General features: G+C 38.3%; 1 protein-coding gene across 1 annotated transcript in view; it reads right to left on the bottom strand.

Moving 5' to 3' along the window:
• The window catches only part of LOC124788817 (ubiquitin carboxyl-terminal hydrolase 34), a 518,595-nt gene that overhangs the window by 60,704 nt on the left and 439,120 nt on the right, over nt 1-18,771 (bottom strand). Inside the window, exons 43-47 of the mRNA XM_047256101.1 lie at nt 17,930-18,120; nt 7,512-7,689; nt 7,198-7,317; nt 5,345-5,461; nt 3,661-3,895 (exon numbers count right to left, since the gene is read on the bottom strand). Coding sequence (XP_047112057.1) covers nt 3,661-3,895; nt 5,345-5,461; nt 7,198-7,317; nt 7,512-7,689; nt 17,930-18,120 — 841 coding nt within the window. The remainder of the gene's footprint in view (nt 1-3,660; nt 3,896-5,344; nt 5,462-7,197; nt 7,318-7,511; nt 7,690-17,929; nt 18,121-18,771) is intronic.

Below are 18,771 nucleotides of genomic sequence, written 5' to 3'. Positions count from 1 at the left end.
ACATGTTTGGGCGATACAAACAGTTAGCTAAATATGTAATTGACATGCAAGAGGTTAAAAAATGGCCACTGTATATTTTGTTTCTAAATGGTTTGCCTGTGAGGACATCGTACTATTAGATAACCATTCAATAATGCAATTTATGGAAAAATGCTTAAAGATTGTTGTAGAAAGGAGCTGAATAGGTCTGTCCAGAGTTGCAAAACTCGAGGACTGTGTGCAACACATTGGTGCTGAACAGTCAGTCATGAATGAAGGAGACTCATGTAACACCTCTTTAGAATTTGTACCTGGCTCCAATCAGCCTCTTTCCGTCACATCAGGAAGGAGGAACCTATCTTTTTGCGGAGGGACAAATTTGAAACTGTCCCCCCCCCCCCCCCCCCCAATAACAAGATACTTTTACATCTACGAGGACACTCTGCAAACCACTGAAGTGCATGGCAGAGGGTACTTAGCACAGAACCACATGATTGGGTTTATTCCTGTTTCAGCTGTGTCTGGAAAGAGGTAAGAATGACTGAGTAAATGCCTTTGTCCATGTTGGAATTAGTCTGATTCTGTCTTCATAGAGGAGAAATACCTCTCTTCAAAGTCTGCCAACTTAGGTCTTCCTAACATTCTGATGAGTCAAGCAAACCTGTGACCATTCATGCTGCCCTTCTTTGTATGGATCCCACACATTCAAGTAATATTCTAATATGGGATGCCCAAGTGATTTGTAAGCTGTTTCCTTTGTAGACTGACTGTGTTTTCCCAGTATTCTGTCAGTGCACTGTAGTCTGCCACCTGCCTTACCTATGACTGAGCCTATATTGTTATTCTACTTCACATTGTTGTTGTTATCTTCAGTCTGAAGATTGGTTTGCTGCAGTGCTCCATGCTTCTCTATCTTGTGCCAGCCTTTTCACCTCTGGAACGCTGCTGCAACCTACAACCTTTTGAAACCACTTACTGTATTCATGCATTCGTCTCCCTCTACAGTTTTTACCCCCCCCCCCCCCCCCCCCACTTCCCTTCAGTACTAGATTGGTGATCCCTAGATGTCATGGAATGTGTCCTATCAACTGATCTCTTCTTTTAGCCAAGTTATGAGATAAATTTATTTTCTCCTCAATTCTATTCAGTACCACAGTATCCTTGTAATCTTCAGTATTCTTCTTTAACATCACATTCCCAATATTCTTTTCTTATCTGAATTGCTTATAATTTGCATTTCACTTCCATACATGGCTACACTCCAGATAGATACCTTCAGAAAAGAATTCGTGACACTTTATTTGAAGTTCACAAATTTCTCTTCTTCAGAAACGATTTCCTTTCCATTGCAAGTCCACATTTTACATACTCTCTACTTCAGTCATCATTTGGTATTTTAGTGCCCAAATACCAAAACTCATTCAGTATTTTTAGTGCCTTGTTTCTTAATCTAATTCCCTCAGCATCATCTGATTTAATTTGACTACATTCCATTACCTTATTTTGCTTTTGTTTTTGTCTTGTGTCCTTTTGAGACGTTGTCCATTCTGTTCAACTGCTCTTCCAAGCCCTTTGCAGACTCTTAACAGAATTACAAAGTTATTGGCAAACTATAAGTTTTTGTTTCTTCTCCCTGAAGTTTAATTCCTTCTGCAAATTTTTATTTGGTTTTCTTTATTGGTTGCTCAAGACATAGACTGAATACCATTGGGGATAGATTACAACCCTTTTTCACTTACATCTCAATTAGAGCTTCCTTTTCATGCCCTTTGTGTATTTTACTCCTGCTTACGTTTAAAATTTCAACAAGTGTACGCCAGTCAACAGCTTTTTCCAAATCTACAAAAGCTATTAACATGGATGTCTTTCCTTAACCTACCTTCTCAGGTAAGTCAAGAGTCGGTACTGCCTCATGTGTTTGTACATTTCTCCAGAATCCACACTGATCTTCCCCAAGGTTGGATTCTACTAGTTTTTCTATTCTTTTGTAAATAATTTGTGTTTGTATTTTGCAAACATGGTGTATTAAACTGTTGGTATAGTACTACTCACACCAAACAGTGTCTGCTTTCTTTGAAATTTGTATTATTACTGCCTTTTCTTTGGAATTTAAATTATTATAATTTTCTTGAAGTCTGAAGGTATTTAGCTTGTCCCATATGTCTTGCATGCCAGGTGGAATAGTTTTGTTATGGCTTGCTTTCCTATAGGTATGACTTGTTCTCAGGGAATGTTGTGTACACTGATTTGCTTTGACTTAGGTCTTTAAGTGCTCTATCAAATTATTTGCACAGTACCATATCTTCTATTTCATTCTCATCTACATCCTCTTCTCTTTGTACAATATAGCCTTCAAGTATGCTTCTCTTGTCTAGCCTTTGAATTTATTCCTTCTACTTTTCAGCTTTTCCTGTTTTGCTTAGTACTCATTTTCCATTTGCACTCTTGATATTTATATAGCAGCTTTTCTTTTTTCCAAAGCCTCTTTAATTTTCTTATACGTGGTATCTACCTTTCCCCTATTTATATATGCTTCTATATTCTTAAATTTGTCCTCTAGTCATTCCTGTTTAGCCATTATACGCTGAAGCACCAAAGAAAATGGTATAGGCATATGTATTCAAATACAGAGACATGTAAACAGGTAGAATACGGCGTTGCGGTTATCCAGATAACAAACGAACTAATTAAGATATCTATACCATGTGGTAGCCTACAGGTGCAGGAATTGACTATGATGTCAATGGCAAAAGTGGTACAAACTCTCACACATTCTATTCATAAACTTATGATTTTAGGAACTGTACTGACCACAGGATAAACAATTCACTGTATTATTTTTAAAAGCTCTGCACTGATTTAAATTTAAAAAATTACCAAAATCACAAAAATGAAGTAACACAAACAAATGAATCTGTAAGTTAAGGGAATAACAGAGATCACAACAAAGTTTTTGCCTTGGTAGTTTTCATTATGTCATAAAGATCAATACATTTTAAACTATCTGATGGATATTTGCAAACTGCTGAAGTTAGTAAGTATTAACATCATTATTCTAAATATATCATCTCAAAATTACAATATAATATACAATAATTATTGAAAATATAGCACACATAACAAAAGGATATAAACTAACTATCAGTTTTTATCTTTGAAATTGTGCAGTATTACACAAATCAAAATTTAATTACAAAGTTATTTAACAATGTTAGGGCATTACCACTTCATTTGGGCTGAATGTGTGCTAGCTGAACCTTCAACAGGAGATGTATGATCACTAAGTGTTTTTTTCTATTTTGATCTATAAATATTTCACACACCATATCACACACTTCACTTAACCATGGGTGCAACAGAGATTCTGCGGGAAATCAGAGGGACGTGATTTTCATCAGACTTCTATATTTGTACTATGGAGTTAATATAGTCAAAACAGAAGGGTATGCAGAAGGTTTTTTTTCACACAATGTAAACATCCATAATTGTAAGGAAAGTGTTTGAGCAGGAACAGTTCTTTTAATATGATTTCAAGATCTGTATTTATGTACAACTGGACCTCAATATTGCCCTTCAATGCTTGTAAGTTCAGAAAACAAAACTTTTCTTTCCTTAGAAATTTTCACTGTTATTAGCATAAGAAATCTGAGAAGATAAATGAAAAATTGTCCAGAAATTTACCTATGCAGAGTGACCTCATCTCCGGTGGATTATAGGTATTCAGCAATGTAGAAATCTTGCGCAGCACTTCCACCCACTCTTTGACTTGCAGCATTAACGTCCGAATATCCCGCGGTTCACGGCACATGCGCACACACTTCAAAAAATCACACAGTAGGGAAAGAAGTTCTAGTAGATCAGAAAGTACATGGCATGCTGTTGCTTCATGGTACATTGTATGCAATGTCTGTAATGCCTGTTAGAAAAGAAGAAACACATTAATACCTAAATACAGTTTTGTGAGCTTGAAAAGGTAAAGTTACTGTCAACTAGTATAACATCACATAGAGGACAGTCTTGCATACACTTTGTGTGAATGAGTCAGTCAGAAGACTATTGAACTTGCAATGAAATAGTTATAGACTTGCCAGCAGGTAAAAAATATGTAATAGTAATGCAAAACAAATTAGTTCACAGGACTGTTAACAATTGACTAGTTGTATATTTTATATGTAAGAGACACTTCTTTAGTCACTAGTAGTTGCAGTTACATTTTTCCATTTTCTTTGTTTTTCCACATTCCAGAGAAACAAAGTGCTCACAGATATAAAATAATTTGTGAAACCTATCAATTCTGGTAGAAAACCACATCCAATTCTCTGCAAAATTTGCTCCATATTTTTTTTCTTCTTCAGTAAGTGGAATCAAACTAAAAACAAAGTAAAGATGTTGTTGAATGACAGGTGAGGTATGAGCGGCGGCAACTTAAAATTAGCGGAGGTTGAGGCCTGGCGGGTAACGAGAAGAGAGGATACACTGAAGGGCAAGTTCCCATCTTGCCCTTCAGTATATCCTCTCTTCTCGTTACCCGCCAGGCCTCAACCTCCGCTAATTTCAAGTTGCCGCCGCTCATACCTCACCTGTCATTCAACAACATCTTTGCCTATGTACTTCTGCCTCGACTGACATCTCTGCCCAAACTCTTTGCCCTTACAAATGTCTACTTGTGTCTGTGTATGTGTGGATGGATATGTGTGTGTATGCGAGTGTATACCTGTCCTTTTTTCCCCCTAAGGTAAGTCTTTCCACTCCCGGGATTGGAATGACTCCTTACCCTCTCCCTTAAAACCCACATCTTTTCGTCTTTCCCTCTCCTTCCCTCCTTCCTGATGAAGCAACCGTTGGTTGCGAAGGCTAGAATTTTGTGTGTATGTTTGTGTTTGTTTGTGTATCTATCAACCTGCCAGCGCTTTCGTTTGGTAAGTCACATCTTCTTTGTTTTAGATATATTTTTCCCACGTGGAATGTTTCCCTCTATTATATTAAAAACAAAGTAAGTGATTTTCACAGATTACTACTAAAGTACATTCATGTAAGTCCAAATAATTTGAGTCAGCAAGACAAAGTGTTTGATCCGCGAGGCCACACAGCTTCTTTTCACATGTTAATACAGGGAGTTGGCAGCTCTTGCAACACAAGTCATATTATTTACAGATGATGCCACTTTTTTTTTAAGGAAATTTGTGTCTCGGTATTCTAAGTTGTACTCAAGACTGTTGTGCTTAGGTTGTTATGTGGAACAAAGAAGTAACATATATACACTGGGTATTGCAACTGTGTAACTTAAGACCTCTGTGTGAATAATTGACTAAAATGTACAACCTATAGTAAGCAAAGTAAGGGGAAGTTGTATGCAGAGGCTTACCTCAAACGCCAGCTGCAATCCACCATTATAAATAACGTACAAACGATCATCATCACTGTCTATGAGTGTGCGGAAAGCCATTATAAGAGTTGTCCAACAAGAGCGTCCATCCAGAACCTGCATTAATTGTATAAGATTAGTTTTAATCACACACATTCATGATAAACATTTTATCTAAAAATTAAATGAACATTAAAGGACCAAGTAGTACTCAATGTTATGCATATGGCACTAAATACACATGCATTTGTGAAATAGCAGCACCATCAAGAAATCAGGATGAAATTTACGCAAAATGTAAAGCAAAAAGGGAAACATAAAATTTCAGAAGTCATAAATGAATATAAATTGAACTCACATTCCTGTATTATGAGCATACCACGAATCTTAATGTCAGATATACAATACAAGCTTGCTTGCTTTCTTTCTTTGGCTGATGCCTTGTCCCGCGGTTTTGCATGGTCAGCATGGTTAGGAATGGATTTGGCACGGTTAATTTTAAGGGATGTCAGATGGTTTCATGCCAAACTGCTTGTTAATGATTCATTTGAAAGGAGATGGGTGATTACTACAAAGAGATAAACAATGTACTTTTTCAAAAGTGGTTTGAGATGTCATTTACGACAAATCTACAAGTCCATCAGTGATCATTATGGATAACACATTACACAACTCTGTTTTTCATGAAAATACACCAACTTTGGCAACAAAAAAAAGACAATATTATTCAGTAGGTAAAATGACAAAAAGTGGATTTCAGAAGTCTGAAAAGAATGAATTGCCCAAAATTGTTGCATAAAAGAAACCACACTTCCAACATACATAACTGACAAGCCTGCTAAATGGCATGGGCATGGAATCGTTCGACTTCCTCCATATCACTGTTGCTTTTCAATGTCATTGCAGAGGCATGGGCACAAATAAAAAATTACGTTGCTGCAAACAACAAAAAATTCAACATCTCTGAAGCTAGAAACCTCCTTTTGAAGTTGTCGGTCAGGTGACAAGCAAGATCTGGAAGAATAGTGTCAACAGCCCTGCAAGTGATATCAGAAAACAGCCAAAGATGAAAAGATTGTGGAAGAAGACATTGAAATTTAATTATACATCTGGGAGGGTGCAGTGATAGTTCGAGTGGTGCTACAGAAGACTATTCAGTATCAGATTCTGACAGTGATGGGGGTGGTATTTTCCCTTCAGCATAACTACAACACACTCAGGAATTTAAGTAGGGAGCATTCCACTGATCTCTATGATCACATTGTGAGTATTTTCTTCAGGTTATAACTGTTAATATACTGATAAATTATTCTGTAGCTTGTTGTAGAACTAATAAATAAGGTAAATATTTAACAACAAAAACAAAAACTACAAATGTTCAACAATTTGCAAAAATAGTTTTCATTTGTTTTGTGAAGTATAACAAATAACTTCATGATATTTCAGCATATTAGATACCAAACAGCTCTTTTCAATTTTTTGAGCTTATATAGGGGTCTAGTGGGTCAGTATTCAAGGATATGACAGGAATGATCACTGCAAGCAAAAAATATCTTAAATGTGGGCTCTGAAATGTCTGCCCTAAGATCTACGAGCACCACTACATCTTCTGTGCAGTTTCTTTCAGACAGTACTTCATTATAGAGAACAGTGTCAGAGGCAAAAAGTTTGAGGTTACCGTTAATGTAAGCAGCGATGTGGAAGTATGTGAGGGTTGGAGTCCTAACAGCTACAATTGAAATGATGATGACGATGATGATAATGATGATAATATAATAATAATAATAATAATAATAATAATAATAATAATAACAATGAGGTAAAACTGAATGTCAGGAACTTTTACTACAAACCTGTAAGTAAAGCTGCAAGGTTTGTCTACGGAATGCACTAATTTCATGTAGCTCTTGTTCTGTACTATCCGGAAACTTCATTACAAATAGTTGTATCAACTTGAACAACTCATCAACAGCCTGGAAGTAATACATTTGAGAAATAAATTTGCTCTAAATTGTTAACTATCACATGCAGAAACAGTCCTAGTTTTTTTGACTGGATCTTTGTGGATAACATGAATATAAAATATAGGTGCACTTAATAAAAATATAATAATTATTCCCAAAATCTAAAGAGAAAGAACAGAATCTACAAGCTAAAAGTAACTCACTGCACTATACTGTGTTGGATGTGGTGTAATATTCTTGAAAGCCCAATGTAAGTTCTGATGGTTGGCTAGTGACCTCGTGAAAGTTCGAGATTGCTGACAGCACATACGAAGTAACCCATAATATGCAGGAAGCATTGTACGGTTGAACATAACAACGTCCTGATCTTCATGATCTGCCCTAGATAAGACATAAAAAAGATTTAGGTTAAATACAGCATATTTTATTCTTCTTCTTCTTCCCCCAACAGCAGATGATTCACATGTTCTGGTCACAGAGAAAGTTGTAACAAGAGGATCATGAGCAACAATTACGTACCTCACAGAATTAGCTTTCAAATTAATTTTTTTACCCTACATCAAGTAAACATACACAATCACAACAACCAAAATCAGTCAAAAATCTGAGCATGAGGTGATCTGATCAACAGTGATCAGGAACATTACAAAACGTGAGAGTTGTAGTAACCAAGCTGAGCAGTAACATAATTTTCAACTGTTGCTGCAGTCACATTGTAATAACCTCCTCTGGACATGCAATGAATTAGTTTCTTCTTCTTCTTCTTCTTCTTCTTCTTCTTCTGCTTCTTCAAAAATATACTGCTGTGAAGCACTTATCACTCTGGATATGGACCTGGCCTGATGTTGCCTTGGTGTTAATGTGCATGGATCGATAACATTCATGCAGCAATGGAAAGGAAAGGGATAGAAGGCAACTGTGAATAAGAAAATAAAGACTGAGTGGTAACAAAAAATGTAATACTCCAGCAAAATAAAGTTATTGTTTCAGAACATTGATATTTTGTTTCTGACTTAGTGTGCACATGTTTACAGATCATGTTGCTAATTAATCACCAGTTTAAGGATGTTGCGTTACTGACCATGTCCATAACAAACACTGAGCCCTATTGAGAGTTTTAAAACTTGTCAGGTGCATACCATATTTACTCACATGTAAGCCAACCTCAAATGCAAGCTGCACCCCAGAAATGAAATTCGGAGGGGGGGGGGGGATTAATATCATTACTGCTAAGCTTAGTTACTATAAAAATCAAAACAAATATGCTTCAGCATATGATGGATAAAGTATAAAGTGGCCCCGCCATTCAGGGATTTGCGAGTAGTAGTATTTATGTTTAGTAATTCAGATGGACTTAAATTTAGAATGTTGGACACTTGAAATTACTGTTACACTGCAAACAATGATAGCTGAGAGGACTCACAATATCTATCAAAATGTTCCAACAGAAACAATGGCAGCAGGGGCCACTAAGGCATTTACATATTGTACAGCAACTCATGTTCGAGTCTTACGCTATATCACATGATTGTCTTTCAAAGTATTTTTTCTTTCTAATGAATATAGTGTTTTCATCCAAGAAAGTTGCATTTTGTCTTGAGAAAGTATCCCGCTCGATTTAAAGGAAATAAACTTGACACAGAGCAATCCATATATTCAAGACAGAGGTTATACAGGGTACTTCATTAGATTACTTTTTAACATTGTAAACAATACAATTCATCTGCAAAGAATCATTTCCAGCAAAAGTAATCTGTACAAAGTGCAGACCACAAGCACTGCCACAAGCACTGCCATCACTGCAGAAAAATCTTTCTTGTGTAATGTCTCCTACATCTGTCAACGTTGTTTGACTATCAAGTTAGAGCACGGCCACCTAAGATACAGGCAGCCGTAATTAGGAACTATGCGCAGGTGGGCTGTGAGTGGCAACATCACAAGTGAGTCCCACTGCACCACATACCTGAACACAGTCAGGATTTTTCATTTTTTCTTATGTGGCCAATAAAATGCTAGTATGAGATCGCCTAGAGATGCTGAAATGTAAAACTGTACTTAGTGTGCTTGTCAACTAATGCAAGTTTCTTAAAACAGTCAATTCTGATGGTGTGTGTGTATGAAGACATTTGTTTTAATTGCTTTAAATACTTGAAAAACTCCTACATTCAAAGATGAGCTATATTAAATTTGAATTTCCCTCATGATAAAAAATAATTAACGTTCAATACTCCAAACAATAACACAATGGCCTCTGAGGCAGAATGACTACTCATGTCAGCTTCTACCAGCATTTTTCAAAATTTTCTTAGGCTTTGTCCCTGAATCTAAGCCACAGGAGGGCCTGAATGTAGGTAAATACTAGTTTGATGAAATTTTAGACGAATTGCAGTAAGTCAGTAACTTCTTGCCTTCTGGTCATCTTCAGTTGTATACACTGTACCAAAATACCATGGTAGAAAGCTAATGACACATAGCAATTCACCCGAAATTTCATGGTACACTTATTCCCGCTCACCAACAGCAGATTACAAGCTGCCACAATAGAATTGGTACATCACCAACGTATTTTACTTTATCTTAAAATTTTTATTGAGTTTCTACAGCATTCCTGCTGCCAGAGTGAGCAGAATGTCACCTGAACTGGCAGTCATCAGAATTTCGCCCTTCAGCTTATTTGATGTTGGGTACCAGAAAAATGGGTCTATCCATCCTCAGAGCCATGCTGGTACTGAGATTTTCGTGTCCTCCATCAAATGTATTCCATTACTACCTGGATTTGGAAATCACTGCCATCAGAATGAGCAGCCATTTCCAACAATGTGACCGAGGGGGTGAGTACTGTGGTTCGTAACAGCAGATGGACAAACAACAGCCCCGGTAGCTGAGTGGTCAGCACGACAGAATGTCAATCCTAAGGGTCCGGGTTCGATTCCCGGCTGAGTCGGAGATTTTGTCCGCTCTGGGACTGGGTGTTGTGTTGTCCTAATCATCATCAATTCATCCCCATTGATGCGCAAGTCGCCGAAGTGGCATCAAATCGAAAGACTTGCAACAGGCGAACGGTCTAGCCAACGGGAGGCCCTAGCCATAAGACATTAATTAATTAAAACAGCAAATTGCTCCCAAATTCAATGCTGAACAACTAAAAACAAGCAGTCGTACCACAAGAACCACCATCTTTGAATGGGTACAGGTACCATTGCCTGCACATGTGAACCAGAGCTTACTGCAGATCATAGAATACAAAAATCGTCATGGGCCTAGGACCATCTCCAACGGACACTCAAATGATGAGAAAATGCTGCTTAGATGATGATTAACATTACACAACAATGGCAGAGTATGAAAACACTAAAAATTACATTAGGTGATACATCTCACTTGTCTTTAGGGTACTAGACAAGAAGGCGGCAGTGGATGTACACTATGTGATCAAACGTATCCGGACACATGGCTCAAAATATCTTACAAGTTCGTGGCGCCCTCCATTGGTAATGCTGGAGTTCAGTATGGTGTTGGCCCACCCTTAGCCTTTATGACAGCTTCCACTCTCGCAGGCATATGTTCAATCAGGTGCTGGAAGGATTCTTGGGGAATGACAGTCCATTCTTTATGGAGTGTTGCACTGAGGAGAGGTATCAATGTCGGTCGGTGTGGCTTGGCATGAAGTCAGAGTTCCAAAACATCTCAAAGGTGTATTGTAGGATTCATGACAGGACTCTGTGCAGGGCAGTTCATTACAGGGATGTTATTGTCAAGAAACCACTCCGCAACAAGCCGTGCATTATGAACAGGTGCTCAATCATGTTGAAAGATGCAATCACCATCCCCAAATTGCTCTTCAACATTGGGAAACAAGAAGGTGTTTAAAACATCAATGAAGGTCTGTGCTGTGATAATGCTACGCAAAACAACACGGTGTGCAAGTCCCCTCTGTGAAAAACATGACGACACCATAACACAACCACCTCTGAATTTTACTGTTGGCACTACACACAGTGGCAGAGGACGTTCGCTGGGCATTTGCTATACCCACACGCTACCATCGGATCGCCACATTGTGTACTGTGATTCGCAACTCCATACAACGTTTTTCCACTGTTCAATCGTCCAATGTTTACGCTCCTTACGACCTGCAGGGCATTTTTTGGCATTTACCGGCATGATGTGTGGCTTAATGAGCAGCTGCTTGACCATGAAATCCAAGTTTTCTCACCTCCTGCCTAACTGTCGTAGTCATGCAGTTTGGAATTCCTGTGTCATGGTCTGGATAGATGTCTGCCTATTACATATTGCGACCCTCTTCAACTGTTGGCAATCTCTGTCAGTCAACAGACGAGGTCAGCCTCTACACTTTTGTGCTGCACATGTCCTTTCACATTTCCACTTCACTATCACATTGGAAACAGTGGACCTAGGTATGTTCAAAAGTGTGGAAATCTCATGTACTGACATATGACACAAGCGACACCCTATCACCTGACCACGTTCGAAGTCTTGAGTTCCGCAGAGCGCCCCTTCTGCTCTCTCACGATGTCTAATGACTACTGAGGTCGCTGATATGGAGTACCTGGCAGCAGGTGGCAGCACAATGCACCTAATATGAAAATCATCCCCCCCCCCCCCCAATGAAACATGGACCCTGCTGTTAGTGGGGAGGCTTGTGTCCCTCAGCGATACAGATAGCCATACCGTAGGTGTAACCACAACAGAGGGGTATCTGTTGAGAGGCCAGACAACCGTGTGGTTCCTGAAGAGGGGCAGCAGCCTTTTCAGTAGTTGCAGGGGCAACAGACTGGATGATTGACTGATCTGGCCTTGTAACGCTAACCAAAACGGCCTTGCTGTGCTGGCACTGCGAACGGCTGAAAGCAAGGGGAAACTACCGCCATAATTTTTCCTGAGGGTATGCAGCTTTCCTGTATGGTTAAATGATGATGGCGTCCTCTTGGGTAAAATATTCCGGAGGTAAAATAGTGCCCCATTTGGATCTCCGGGCGGGGTCTACTCAGGAGGACACTGTTATCAGGAGAAAGAAAACTGCCATTCTATGGATCGGAGCATGGAATGTCAGATCCCTTAATTGGGCAGGTAGGTTAGAAAATTTAAAAACGGAAATGGATAGGTTAAAGTTAGATATAGTGGGAATTAGTGAAGTTCGGTGGCAGAAGGAACAAGACTTCTGGTCAGGTGAATACAGGGTTATAAATACAGAATCAAATAGGGGTAATGCAGAAATAGGTATAATAATGAATAGGAAAATAGGAATGTGGGTAAGCTACTACAAACAGCATAGTGAACGCATTATTGTGGCCAAGATAGATACGAAGCCCATGCCTACCACAGTAGTACAAATTTATATGACAACTAGCTCTACAGATGACGAACAGATTGATGAAATGTATGATGAGATAAAAGAAATTATTCAGATAGTGAAGGGAGATGAAAATTTAATAGTCATGGGTGACTGGAACTCGATAGTAGGAAAAGGAAACGTAATAGGTGAATATGGAATGGGGGTACCGTATTTACTTGAATCTAAGCCGCACTTTTTTTCCGGTTTTCGTAATCCAAAAAACCGCCTGCGGCTTAGAATCGAGTGCAAAGCAAGCGGAAGTTATGAAAAATGTTGGTATGTGCCACCACAACTAACTTCTACCGTCGAATATATGTAGCGCTACGCTGGCATGCTTTGTAGGCACAAAGATAAATACTGGCGCCAAAACCTCTGCGTAAGTAAATAATTTTTTTTAAAAAAAAGTGGAAGACGAGCTTTTTTTCTCCGCCGCGAGTTTCGACCACTGCATTTTCATACATTATCCAACGAAGTAAATACAAATTCCGTATTGTTCATCTTCGAATGTAGCACAATTTCAGTGTAGTACGAAAATCTGACTGGCAAGACTGTTTGGGATGTTTGTCAATGTGGCCAACTCTACGTTCTGAATTTTTTCCTATCTGTGAGGAGAGATGGTTGCTAATAGGAACCTGATGAAATCTGAATCACATACAGTATTCTCTTCACCATAAGAATAAATATAAACATTTTGCCATGTATTCTTTCGTGTTTGCTGCTATCTCATTTAAATCCTGTCTGCCTAATAAACTACGAAACTAGAATGAGACAACAGCAAACGCGGAAGAATATACGTATCGTGTCATGTTTATATTCGTACTATTCTTATGCCTAATACTGATACAGTCAGAAATGAAGCACGGCAAGTGACTAGATTTTTAAATCTAAGATGACTCTAATTTCTGTGCAGAATTTGATGTAATAAAGAAGCGGCCGCAAAGATTTTCAAACGGAGAAAATTTTCGCCTAACCCTCGTTCAGAACATGTTCTATCTATTATTTGATTCTTGTTGATCATTATCAAAGAAAGCAGCAGTGTAAGTAACGTCTCTTGCCATTGTTTCGCTAATGAGATGATTCCTCTCTTTTTTTTTCTTTTTTTTTTTTAAATTGTACGTGGCGGTAGCGCGCACAAAAGCAAGCCATGTCGCGAGTCGCGACAGGCCGTAAACACGCACTATCAGAATGCGACAAACAATGCATGACACAGTGCAGTAATGCATTTTCAGCTTAAGAGTGACGCAAACACCAATAACAAAGAAAACGGCACTTATCAGATCAAAGCAAAATAAGCAATCGATTCAAACCAGACGAAGCACGTGAAAAAGGAAGGGTACCCGTACAAATACGGACGGAGCGCCTGACGCATAGCAATGGCTACGTGGCAAAGCTTAACTGCTAAGGTTACGACTCGAACCAAACTACTGTAGCTGTATCGTCATTCATTCGACCTAAATTGTGTCTCACGTCACAATGGACCAACTTTGTTTCGATTTGGAGGTGCGGCCTAAAACTTTTCTGTCCCCTTGAATTTTGAGTCTCAAATTTCAGGTGCGGCTTAGAGTCGGGAATTTTTTTTTCCTTTATTTCGAGTCCCATTTTTCAGGTGCGGCTTAGATTCGAGTGCGGCTTAGATTCGAGTAAATACGGTAAGGAATGAAAGAGGAAGCCGCCTGGTAAAAGTTTGCACAGAGAATAACTTAATCATAGATAACACTTGGTTTGAGAATCATGAAAGAGGTTGTATACGCAGAAGAAGCCTTGAGAAACTGGAAGGTTTCAGATAGATTATGTAATGGTGAGACAGAGATTTAGGAACCAGGTTTTAAATCGTAAGACATTTCCAAGGGCAGATGTGGACTCTGACCAAAATCTATTGGTTATGAACTATAGATTAAAACTGAAGAAACTGCAAAAAGGTGGGAATTTAATGAGAAGGGGACCTGGATAAACTGAAAGAACCAAAGGTTGTAGAGAGTTTCAGAGAGAGCATTAGATTGACAAGAACGGGGGAAAGAAATATAGTAGAAGAAGACTGGGTAGCTTTGAGAGATGAAATAGTGAAGGCAGCAGAGGATCACGTAGATAAAAAAGCGAGGGCTAATAGAAATCCTTAAGAGATATTGAATTTAATTGATGAAAGGAGAAAATATAAAAATGCAGTAAATGAAGCGGGCAAAAAGGAATACAAACGTCTCAAAAATGAGATCGACAGGAAGTGCAAAATGGCTAAGCAGGGATGGCTAGAGGACAAATGTAAGGATGTAGAGGTGCATATCACTAGGGGTAAGATAGATACTGCCTACAGGAAAATTAAATAGACCTTTGGAGAAAAGAGAACCACTTGTATGAATATCAAGAGCTCAGATGGAAACCCAGTTCTAAGCAAAGAAGGGAAAGCAGAAAGGTGGAAGGAGTATATAGAGGGTCTATACAAGGGTGATGTTCTTGAGGACAATATTATAGAAATGGAAGAGAATGTAGATGGAGATGAAATAGGAGATATGATACTGCGTGAAGAGTTTGACAGAGCACTGAAAGACCTAAGTCGAAACAAGGCCCCAGGAGTAGACAACATTCCATTACAACTACTGACAGCCTTGGGAGAGCCAGGCCTAACAAAACTCTACCATCTGGTGAGCAATATGTATGATACAGGCGAAATACCCTCAGACTTCAAGAAGAATATAATAATTCCAATCCCAAAGAAAGCTGATGTTGACAGATGTGAAAATCACTGAACTATCAGTTTAATAAGCCACGGCTGCAAAATACTAACACAAATTCTTTACAGATGAATGGAAAAACTGGTAAAAGCCGACCTCGGGGAAGATCAATTTGGATTCTGTAGAAATGGTGGAACACGTGAGGCAATCCTGACCCTATGACGTATCTTAGAAAATAGATTAAGTAAAGGCAAACCTATGTTTCTCGCATTTATAGACTTATAGAAAGCTTTTGACAGTGTTGACTGGAATACTGTCTTTCAAATTCTGAAGGTGGCAGGAGTAAAATACAGGGAGCGAAAGGCTATTTACAATTTATACAGAAACCAGATGGCAGTTATAAGAGTCGAGGGACATGAAAGGGAAGCAGTGGTTGGGAAGGGAGTGAGACAGGGTTGTAGCCTGTCCCCGATGTTATTCAATCTGTATATTGAGCAAGGAGTAAAGAAAACAAAAGAAAAATTCAGAATAGGAATTAAAATCCATGGAGAAGAAATAAAACCTTTGAGGTTCTCCAACGACATTGTAATTCTGTCAGAGACAGCGAAGGACCTGAAAGAGCAGCTGAAAGGAATGGACAATGTCTTGAAAGGAGGATATAAGATGAACATCAACAAAAGCAAAACAAGGATAAGGGAATGTAGTCGAATTAAGTCGGGTGATGCTGCGGGAATTAGATTAGGAAATGAGACACTTAAAGTAGTAAAGGAGTTTTGCTATTTGGGGAGCAAAATAACTGATGATGGTCGAAGTAGAGAGGATATAAAATGTAGACTGGCAATGGCAAGGAATGCGTTTCTGAAGAAGAGAAATTTGTTAACATAAAGGATAGATTTAAGTGTCAGGAAGTCATTTCTGAAAGTATTTGTATGGAGTGTTGCCATGTATGGAAGTGAAACGTGAACGATAAACAGTTTAGACAAGAAGGGAATAGAAGCTTTCGAAATGTGGTGCTACAGAAGAATGCTGAAGATTAGATCACATAACTGAGGAGGAGGTATGTGGAGAGAAGAGAAATTTGTGGTGCATCTTGACTAGAAGAAGGGATTGGTTGGTAGGGCATATTCTGAGGCATCAAGGGATCTCCAATTTAGTATTGGATGGCAGTGTGGAGGGTAAAAGTCGTAGACGGATACCAAGGGATGAATACACTGAACAGATTCAGAAGGATGTAGGTTGCAGTAAGTACTGGGAGATGAAGAAGCTTGCACAGGATAGAGTAGCATGGGGAGCTGCATCAAACCAGTCTCTGGACTGAGGACCACCACAACCACAACAACAACAACAACAACAACAACAACATGAAAATCATATGTTTTTGGGGGTGTCCAGATACTTTTGATCACATAGTGTATTCTGTCTATGGGATGTTTACAAGAAATTAAGTAGGACATGCAACAGATCTGTATTTTATCTCGTTTACAAACAAATATGGGCATTTATAGGGCCCTATAGGTAATCTATGCCTCCAGAAAGACAATTCACTATTTGTTCACACAACTACTCAGAATAATTCGAGAAATACTTCACAGACATGAAAGTCCTTGGGTGTTCTCCCATCACCTGACGTCAGTCCTATTTGACAAGTCTAGGGTTTTACAGAGTGAGATGATCATGCCTTCAAACAACCTCTGACCAATCTCCACAAATTGTAGTAGGTGACGGTAGTGGAGTTATGGACTGGGATGGCATCCAAATGCTTTTAGTTTCATGGAAGTCCACAGAAAGGTGCATTGCCACCATCAGGGCAACACGGAAAGAAGGGGTGGGTGATCTTTACTTCCTACATATGAGTAGGTACATATTTACAATTATTTGTTGAAGAGTTTAAGCATGATCACTGTTCACCCGGTTAGATCACATAAACATTGTCATTGTTGCACAGACTGTCACCTTTTTTTCCCAGATTTTAACAAAAATTCACTTTTATCTTCTACCTTATTGTAGACACACACTGTAAGTTTTGGGGTTAATTCGTTCACTTTTATTAAGTGTCATTTTTAAGTCTGAATTACGTCAGCATCACACTGTCAATAAAGTTGACCTTCAAGCAATTTAAGTTCTTTTCCTCTCTGTAAAACATTCTGATACTGAATGTGTCAGATATGTTGGCAAAAGTAAAATTTCCTTCTAACCTAGAGCATATGTAAGTGCTACCACCTAGTGCAAGTTTTTTACCTCAAAATTCACTCCATGCCTAAATATTGAAGTTTTTCTTTCTGATTATCTCCAAAGTTACATTTTCTTGAATGACTCTATTCCTGCACAAACTGCACAGAATTTGAAATTTCAATTTTCAAGAGGCATGAGTAATGAACATATTGTAAATGCATACTCTCAAGACGAGAAAAAAGAAGAAGATAGCTGTTGGTGTATTTACATACATATTTATCAATATAACCACAGTTAAGCAGATTCCAGAATGCTACATGTCATATTCTCAACACCTTAATAACTAGCACTCTTTGTCAAACTAAACACTGAATAATTTTGGCTTTTTAAAGTAAAATGAATAACAGAAACAGAAGCTCAGACTCACAGTATGTAATTGAATGCTATGTTCTTAGTAACATGAGCATTCTGCAAGATGAGTTGTACATTTTCTGGGCAGTCAACACAGACATGATGCCAAAAGAGCAATAATGCTTGTTTGTTGTGATGCACTGGTATTGATGGTTCAGATAGTTTGGGATGAAACAGCTGCCACAGATCCAAGAAATGCTGCCCAAACTGTAACATGGAAAATGAGCCTTAAATAACAGTAATACATAGCTATGAGAACTAAACTGTGAAGTGGAACTGTCTAGATAATTATTACATAAAGAGATTATATTAAACATACAACAAGGACAAAAATGCCACATGAAAAATTTTTGAAAATTATTAATCTCTTTAAATCAAATAAAAATTATCCCACTGTTATTGCATTAATGTCTAAAGAGACTTTTTTACATCTATGACAGTAGTGTTATTCATTTTTGTTATTGTCTGGTCTAAGGGTGCAAAACAATAATGCTGTCATTGGTGTCATGAAGTAATATTTAAGAGGTTAGTTAAATAAATTACGTAGAAAGTAAACTGATCAAAACATATAGAAATAATACAATATCAAAAAACTTAACAGATGGCACAAAATGCTGCCCAAACACACGCAATGTGCAATAAAATTAAACAATTTTAACATTTGACTTTTAAGGCCAGTTTCAAGAAATTGTTAATTTTTCTCTTCAAATACTCCTTGGAGGAACTGAAAGGAAACATAACCATTTAACCGACATTTAAACTTTTAATATCATCTTCCATATCAGCCAAGTACATGAGCAAGTTATGAACTCTAGCACAATCTGGCTGTGTCTACATACAGTGTGGCATACATGAAGT

Source organism: Schistocerca piceifrons, chromosome 1, assembly GCF_021461385.2.
Source record: "Schistocerca piceifrons isolate TAMUIC-IGC-003096 chromosome 1, iqSchPice1.1, whole genome shotgun sequence".
Classification (NCBI taxonomy): domain Eukaryota; kingdom Metazoa; phylum Arthropoda; class Insecta; order Orthoptera; family Acrididae; genus Schistocerca; species Schistocerca piceifrons.
This window is presented reverse-complemented; position numbering and strand designations above follow the sequence as displayed.